Below are 8,652 nucleotides of genomic sequence, written 5' to 3' on the forward strand. Positions count from 1 at the left end.
AATGGGAGGGGCTGCTGAATCCTCTGAAACTGCCTTCACGTGATCTAGTCTCCTCTCGGAGTTAGCACCAAACCTAACTCCTGAGAGAAAGACCATCTCCCCCTTCCTCTAGGTCCCTGGTTGTCTTTGGGTGCTAAATCTTGATTTTCTCACCTAAAAAGAGGGCCGGTAAAAAGAGGTCATTCTTATACCTATCTTGGCATCAGGACCCAGCTGAGCGTGCCAGGCCGCATGCACGGGAGACCTCACTGGGTGCAGCTGTGGCCACCCCTCCCCTTCCACGCAGTCCTTTCTCCCTCCACCCTCTCGGACTCCTTGCCCTTTAGCTTTGAGAGCAGGGGCAGGGTGAGGGGTGGGCAGAGGGAAAGGCTCTTTCCCAGGCTTCCCTGCTTGCTTTATCTTTCATGTAATACAGGTGAGGCCCTCAGAGGGCGGAGGGAAGGAGCGAAGGACCCATTCGGCAGGTGGGAAGAGAGGCCGTGGAGGGAGAGGAAGCTGGAAGGGCACCCGGCTACAGGGTCCTGGGCACCCCTCAGGCGTGGGCAGCCACTAGCTGTGAATTGTGCCTGGTTTAGACATCTTGGAGGCACCGGGAAAAGTGGCCCAGCAGGAAGTGGAAGGACAGAGCAGGGGCGCTGCTGTGTCCGGAAGTCCATCTTCTATCTGCCCCGCAGTGTCCGGACCGCTGAAGGGAACGCTTGTCCCAGCTCTGACACAGCTTTCTCCTCCCCCACCTCGGGCCCAGTCCCCTCCTTGGTTCAGTCCCTCAGGACCAAGTTTCCAAGCCACCCCACTCTGCCAGCATCTGCTCCTGCTCCCGACACCCTCACCTTGCGCTCCGCACTGCTGTCCTTCTTCGTCCCTTTAATGAAATCCGTTCTTCCCTTCAAGTGCTGGGCGAACTCTCCCAGGGTCATGTCCCCTTGCTCCACCAGGACATGTGGCATGTGGGGCTCTGCAGAGACGAGACTACCTCTCAGCACCTGCCAGGGGCCTTGGTTTATGGGCAAGACTTCCACAGGGAGCTGGACTCCCGGGGGAAGAGGTGGTGGAGCCCTGGCTGCTGGCAGTGGTGTGGGGTCATGGGAAGACTCCTTAGCTGGGGGCGGGGCAGGAGAGCCCAGTGGTCCTGGGGCACTCACTACCCTTCCCTGGGCCTCTGAAATGGGACTGGGCTAAATGACTCTCTGATCTTTCCAGAACATCTGTGAGTTTCTGAAGAGACAATAAGCTGCTACCTGAGGGTCCAGAGCTGCCAGTGTCTCACCCAGCTTAGGGCTTCAGAGATTCTCTGCTCAGCTGACCTGGGGACAAAGGGCCCCGGTGGGTCGACTGCGAGGCCTTTGGAGCTTGACTAAGGGCAGGAAACCCTCGGTTCTGCCAGCCAGAGGCAGGCTTCCCAGAGGCAAGCAGCAGGTCTCTTCTCCCCTGCGCACCACCCCCATCACTGCCCTGACTAGGCTCTGGGAGGGCCCACATGTCCTTCCCCACAGGGTCCTCCTCCTGCCCGCAGGCAGCCCAGGCAGCCCAGGCAGCCCTCCGGGCACCGTACCACTGGGGTGGATGAGGATCTCCACGGGCCGGTCGAAGGTGTGCTTGTCAGCCAGGGTGATGACGATGCTCCTAGCAGAGCAGGCAGACGGGGCTGCGTCCGCGCGGATCTCATGGGTGGGGCTCTCCACCCCTGAGGGGCACAGAGTGATGGGGGTAGGCTTAGGGTCCCCAGGAATGACACCGAGTCCCGGACCACAGATGACCCCCGTGCCAGCTCACTGGGGGCTCCTGACCCGCTGGGCAGCCTGTAAACCGTGGCTTAGATCAACCGCGTCTGACGGCTCTTCCTGCCCTGACCCCGGGATCCAGTAGGGTCAGAGGAGTCGCTCCCTCTCAGTGCACACAGCGCCTGGCATGCCGTCAGACTGACCGACAGAGCTCAGGGCTCAGGGGCCTTAGGGGTGGGAGCGCCATAGCTGTGTCTTACACTGGAACGTAGGGCTGCTCAGAGAGCACTTGCTGATGGGAGCCACATCCCAGTGTCCTTTCAAACCCCCACGGGTCACGGTAAGTGAGAGCAATGCATGTTAGACCCGTGGGGAGGTTTAATATCCCCGTACCAGGACACACCCCAGACTCTCTGGGGCAGATGAGGCTGCGGCAGGTCTGTAAGCTCCCAGGGGACCCTGATATGCAGACAAGGGGAGAACCAGGGGACAGCCCTATGGGCTGTGGCTCGCAGGAGGCCAACAACAAACACCTGTGATAGGCATTTCCTGGAGGAGGCCGATGACATGGAGCTGGGGGGGCCTTGAAAGCTGGCCTGGGAGGGGCTCATCTCTGGACTGCTCCTCAAGGAGTGGGAAACAGGGGTCCATAAACTCTGTGTGCTTCAGTGTGCCTTGGTCTGGACCAGGAGGTTTCCTGCCCTCCCTGTCCTCTCTTGTCTCTGGCGGCTCTTGCTGGAAGCGCTCCCCTTCCAGTGGAGGCAGCTCCCACTCACCTGCGAGCAGACATGGCCCGCGGATCTCCAGCTGGAAGCTGAACTCGTACTCCATGGGGTTGGACACGTCAGTGTCCAGGAGAGTTGCCAGGCACAGCTTGTTCCAGGAGTCCAGAGCCCGGGCATCGAAGCAGTGCCTGTCTTTGCTGGGGAAGGGCCGAGTGGAGAGGGGAAGTAGACAGCGGACAGAGGGCCAGCATGAGAGGACAGGAGAGGGCCGGCCAAGGGGGCTGCGGGGCTTCCTCATCCCCCACTCCTCTTCTCCCTCCATCTAACCCCAGGGACAGCTAGGCTGTAGACACAGGCAGTGCCACCTCCAGGAGCACGGCGGTGGGCCAGGCACCAGGCGCTATGCTCCAGAGAATGAAGCTATGTTGTTCTCCTGTGGGGAACCGAGGCTAGTGAGGTGAGGGGACTGCTCAGCCCTGCAGTTAGGATTTGGTAGAGCTGGCCTCCTGGCCTAGGTCTGCCCGGCTCCTCCCTGGTGAAATGGTTTGTACTACACCATCTGCTTTTTGGCCCCCTGCTCTGTCTCCATGAGCTGGGAGCCCTTAGACAAGTCGCCTCCCCTCTAAGTGTCCCTCCTCCTCATTAAACGGGGACAATACATGTTATGTTGTCTTGAGGACTCTGAGTGACTGCCCAGGAAAGTGCCTGTCACCGGCTGAACACACGAGTTTCTGGACCTCTTTCTTTGTTTTTCCCCACCCCATCTCTGAGCTTGCTCCTCTCTCCTCTCCAAGTCCCTTTGGTGTGTCCTTCGACATGTGCATTTCTGGGCCGGCCCGCAGCCTAGTGGTTGAGGGAGCTGGCTCCGACATGGCTGACTGGGCAGTTGGAATCGTGGTCCTGGCAGCCTGAAAAACACCCTGTGCATGTGTGTATGTGTGCCTAAAATCCCAGCGGGATGGAGAAATGGAGGAGAAGGGATTGCAGTGTGACCACGCCCCCTTGGGGGTCCTTTCTCCTTCCTCTTACTCCCTCTTTGGCAAGCGCATGCACTCTCTAGCAATTAAAAACAAAACAAAACAGGGCCAGCCCATGGTGTGGTGGTTGAGGCAGCTGGATCCCACCTGGCTGATTGCTTGGTTTAAATCCTGGACTCAGCGGCTTTGGAAACACTCTGGGCACCTGTACATGCAGGCCCCAAAACCCTAAAGGGAGGAGAGATGGAGTGGAAGAAACTGTGGCATGGCCACTCCCCATGGATGGGTGCTTGCTCATTCCTCCTGCCCTTCATCTCTCCCAAGTGAGTGCATACACCCTCTGGCAAAATTTTAAAAATACATGTGCATAGCTGGGGCCAGCAAGTGACACAGTGATTAAGGTGCTGGACTCCCACATGGTCAACTGCAGTTCAAGTCCCAGACCTGGCAGCTTAAAACTCATGCCAGGGCTATGTGTGTGTGTGCCTAAAATCCCAGGAGGAGAATGGAGGAGAAGGGATTGAGGGGTGGCCATCCCTCCCCCCACCCCCCATCCCTTCCCACTGGGGAGAAGTGATTTCTCACTTTCTCTCTGTCTCTCTCTGTGTCTCCTGTGAGTGCACATACCCTATAGCAAAAATCTCTTATCTCTTATGTACACACACACACACACACACACATACACACACACACACACATCTTGTAAAACACATGATGGCATTCGGGTGTGACTGAGTTTCAACTGACAAGACTGCCTTGTCCTGTGACTCTCATTCAGTCTCCTGCTTTTTTTGATGCAGCAACCATGTTTTTGTTCATTTTTGGAGAGATTTTTGCTATAGGGCATGTGCACTCGCCAAAGAGACAGAAAGCGAGGAATCACCTCTCAGGGGGGAGGCCACACTGCAATCCCTTCTCCTCTATTCTCCTCTCAGGATTTTGGACATGCGCACATATGCACCTAGTGTGTTTCTCAACCTGCCAAGTCTGGGACTCGAACCACAAAGTCGATCATATGGGATCCAGCTGTCTCAGCCACCATGCCCCCAGCAGGCCCTGAGCACTTACTTATATAGAAATGATCTCAGCTGCAGGTGCTTCAGGCTGTGACGCTCCTTCCCCTCTCCCTCCACCAGGGAAGCACAGGGAAACTGTCCCGGTACTGGGCTCCTTGTGTCCTCCCAGCCCTGCTGAAAACCTTTGAATAGCGCCTTAAAGCTTTTGGAAGAAATCCAGAGTCTATGCCAGGGCCGCAGGGCACCCCCGTTTCTGCAGCCTCATCACGTGCTGCCTGGGCTGCAGTTCCTCTCTGGGGCTGTCCTTGGCACCTCTGGGTCTTCACCCCTGCTGCTCCTCCTGTGTGCATGCTCCTTTCTGACCTCCGTACTTCCCCTTGTTCAGGTCTCAGATGAAACATCACTAGCTAGAAAGTCTGGATCCCCAGGTTTGATCCCTCATTCATCCTCATAGCCCATGGCTGCTGAACACACGAGTTTCTGGACCTCTTTCTTTGTTTTTCCCCACCCCATCTCTGAGCTTGCTCCTCTCTCCTCTCCAAGTCCCTTTGGTGTGTCCTTCGACATGTGCATTTCTGGGCCGGCCCGCAGCCTAGTGGTTGAGGGAGCTGGCTCCGACATGGCTGACTGGGCAGTTGGAATCGTGGTCCTGGCAGCCTGAAAAACACCCTGTGCATGTGTGTATGTGTGCCTAAAATCCCAGCGGGATGGAGAAATGGAGGAGAAGGGATTGCAGTGTGACCACGCCCCCTTGGGGGTCCTTTCTCCTTCCTCTTACTCCCTCTTTGGCAAGCGCATGCACTCTCTAGCAATTAAAAACAAAACAAAACAGGGCCAGCCCATGGTGTGGTGGTTGAGGCAGCTGGATCCCACCTGGCTGATTGCTTGGTTTAAATCCTGGACTCAGCGGCTTTGGAAACACTCTGGGCACCTGTACATGCAGGCCCCAAAACCCTAAAGGGAGGAGAGATGGAGTGGAAGAAACTGTGGCATGGCCACTCCCCATGGATGGGTGCTTGCTCATTCCTCCTGCCCTTCATCTCTCCCAAGTGAGTGCATACACCCTCTGGCAAAATTTTAAAAATACATGTGCATAGCTGGGGCCAGCAAGTGACACAGTGATTAAGGTGCTGGACTCCCACATGGTCAACTGCAGTTCAAGTCCCAGACCTGGCAGCTTAAAACTCATGCCAGGGATATGTGTGTGTGTGCCTAAAATCCCAGGAGGAGAATGGAGGAGAAGGGATTGAGGGGTGGCCATCCCTCCCCCCACCCCCCATCCCTTCCCACTGGGGAGAAGTGATTTCTCACTTTCTCTCTGTCTCTCTCTGTGTCTCCTGTGAGTGCACATACCCTATAGCAAAAATCTCTTATCTCTTTTATGTACACACACACACACACACATACACACACACACACACATCTTGTAAAACACATGATGGCATTCGGGTGTGACTGAGTTTCAACTGACAAGACTGCCTTGTCCTGTGACTCTCATTCAGTCTCCTGCTTTTTTTGATGCAGCAACCATGTTTTTGTTCATTTTTGGAGAGATTTTTGCTATAGGGCATGTGCACTCGCCAAAGAGACAGAAAGCGAGGAATCACCTCTCAGGGGGGAGGCCACACTGCAATCCCTTCTCCTCTATTCTCCTCTCAGGATTTTGGACATGCGCACATATGCACCTAGTGTGTTTCTCAACCTGCCAAGTCTGGGACTCGAACCACAAAGTCGATCATATGGGATCCAGCTGTCTCAGCCACCATGCCCCCAGCAGGCCCTGAGCACTTACTTATATAGAAATGATCTCAGCTGCAGGTGCTTCAGGCTGTGACGCTCCTTCCCCTCTCCCTCCACCAGGGAAGCACAGGGAAACTGTCCCGGTACTGGGCTCCTTGTGTCCTCCCAGCCCTGCTGAAAACCTTTGAATAGCGCCTTAAAGCTTTTGGAAGAAATCCAGAGTCTATGCCAGGGCCGCAGGGCACCCCCGTTTCTGCAGCCTCATCACGTGCTGCCTGGGCTGCAGTTCCTCTCTGGGGCTGTCCTTGGCACCTCTGGGTCTTCACCCCTGCTGCTCCTCCTGTGTGCATGCTCCTTTCTGACCTCCGTACTTCCCCTTGTTCAGGTCTCAGATGAAACATCACTAGCTAGAAAGTCTGGATCCCCAGGTTTGATCCCTCATTCATCCTCATAGCCCATGGCACTATTTCTTCATTGCACTTTTCACATCATTAATTATGCAGTCAAGTACACAATTAGTTACATGCCCATTGCGTTATTAGTTGGATAATGATCTCTTCCACCAAGTTCAGAAAGAGCAAGGAACCATGTTGGTTTCGTTCCCCCTCTATCCCTAACATGCAGCTAGTGTCTAGCACATAGTAGGTGCTCAGAAAACACTGAGTGAATCAACATATAAACCCTGGAACTCCTGATCCTAAATTGTGCAACTCCTAGAACCTCTCACTAGTACCAATACAGAGACATTTCAGGGAGAAGCTTACATGCTCTGACAGCGGGCACAGCGGGGGCAAGCTACTCAGAAGACGGCACCTGGGGGTGAGCCTCACCTTCTGCTCCTTCTCTCCCTCCCCTGCACCTTGTTGACGCCCCCAGCCTCCCTGCTGCCCACCAGACTCTGCCTCTGGCCCAGCAGGGTCTCTTTACCTGTGCGCCTGCTGGTGGGAGGAGACAGCACTCTTGCTGCAGAACTGAGGCACAATTGGGGCGCAGACAGCAGGCAGGAGCACCCTCACAGCCCCGCTGGGGAGCGTGGGGAGCTCTGAGGAGGTGCTGATGAAAATGGCGACGTTCTCCATGGGGGTAATGGTCCCCAGGTTGACCACGAACAGGATCCGCTCCAAGTCTTCATCCAAAGCCACTCTTCCCGGGGTGCAGGAATGAGGGGCGATGGAAGCTCCATCTTGCAGTACGTTCCCTAAGTGGCAGGCTGGCGTCAGGGCCATCCATCCTCTCTGCTCGCCCCTAAGCTTTGCTGTGTGGTGGGTTTTGGTGGCCCTGTTTTACTGAAGGGTAAGGTGAGCCTCGGTGTGGGGGTGTTGCCTCGGTTCCCCAGTGAAAAACTAACTTGCTGAAACAGGGTCTGAACCCACATGGGTCTGACCCAGGCCTGTGGCCTTGTCATTGTCTGTGTACCTTGCCGGGAGTGGGGAACTTGGACCACCGCGACCCCTCACAGGAGCGGCACGTCCATCCCACCAGAGCCAAACTGAAGCACACCCAGCCGTGGGAGCCGTACTTTTGCTCAGGCTCTTTCGTCTAAAAGGCTCACTCTCTCGCCCTTCCCAGCCAGTCTGACTCTTTGTTCGACCTTCCATGAAGACCTCCCAGGGCCCTGGTTGGATTCTTTTTCCTACCTCTGTTGTTAGCAAGTCTCTCCTGGCATAGTCACTTTTTCCCCCTTTTCTTTTTAAGTTTTTGCCGTAGGGCATGCACACTCGTCAGAGAGAGACAGGGGAGGGAAAGTAAGAAATCATCCACAGGGAGGATGGCCATGCCATAATCCCTTCTCTTCTTGGATCTTAGGCATGCATGCATACACACCTGGTGTGATTTTTCAAGACTGATCTTGGACTTGAACTGCAGTTGACCATGTGGGAATCCAGTGCCTTAACCACCATGCCACCTGCTGGCCCTGGCACAGCTACTTTCAACCTCTTGTCATGGCCACTTTGAGGCATGCCCCAGGTATTCTTCCTGGGCATGAGAAATCATAATCAAGGGCAACTTTGTACCCTATACATGTCCGGAGCTCATTCAAGGATTCTGGGACGTCTTAATGATCCGGTGAACCACCTTCACCTTGATCTTGAGTCCAATGGCAAGACTCTCTTACATTGTGTGATACTTGGCCTGGGTTCAAGCCTGGCTCTGCCACTAACATACTGTGTGAACCTGACTCAGTCGCTCTCCCCTGTGAGCCTCAGTCTCCTTGAAAGTAGGTGTCCTTAGCCAAGCCTTGGGTAGTTACTGAGACGTGACTGTTCTACATGCATTAGCTTGGCTGGCACGGGGGTACAATTTCTTGATTCCCTTTTACGGCTGAGGTTAATTTCTTATGTAGACCCACACCTCTGGGAAGCAACCAGACAGGGAGACGAAGCCTGATGTGGTTTCTTCCCAGCCTCTGAGTTTAAATAATGGCGGGGGGCGGGGTTTGCGTAATTCTATTTTGCTGGACTCTGATGTAGTC

The 8,652-nt window shown here is 55.3% G+C and overlaps 1 protein-coding gene across 1 annotated transcript in view; it reads right to left on the reverse strand.

Moving 5' to 3' along the window:
- Positions 1 to 8,652, reverse strand: part of VWA5B1 (von Willebrand factor A domain containing 5B1) — a gene marked incomplete at its 5' end in the record, with an annotated part of 48,970 nt that overhangs the window by 36,404 nt on the left and 3,914 nt on the right. Inside the window, 4 exons of the mRNA XM_027770666.1 lie at positions 831 to 955; positions 1,553 to 1,684; positions 2,498 to 2,643; positions 7,107 to 7,377. Coding sequence (XP_027626467.1) covers positions 831 to 955; positions 1,553 to 1,684; positions 2,498 to 2,643; positions 7,107 to 7,377 — 674 coding nt within the window. The remainder of the gene's footprint in view (positions 1 to 830; positions 956 to 1,552; positions 1,685 to 2,497; positions 2,644 to 7,106; positions 7,378 to 8,652) is intronic.

This window comes from Tupaia chinensis, unplaced genomic scaffold (assembly GCF_000334495.1).
Source record: "Tupaia chinensis unplaced genomic scaffold, TupChi_1.0 Scaffold000146_1, whole genome shotgun sequence".
NCBI classification, from domain to species: domain Eukaryota; kingdom Metazoa; phylum Chordata; class Mammalia; order Scandentia; family Tupaiidae; genus Tupaia; species Tupaia belangeri.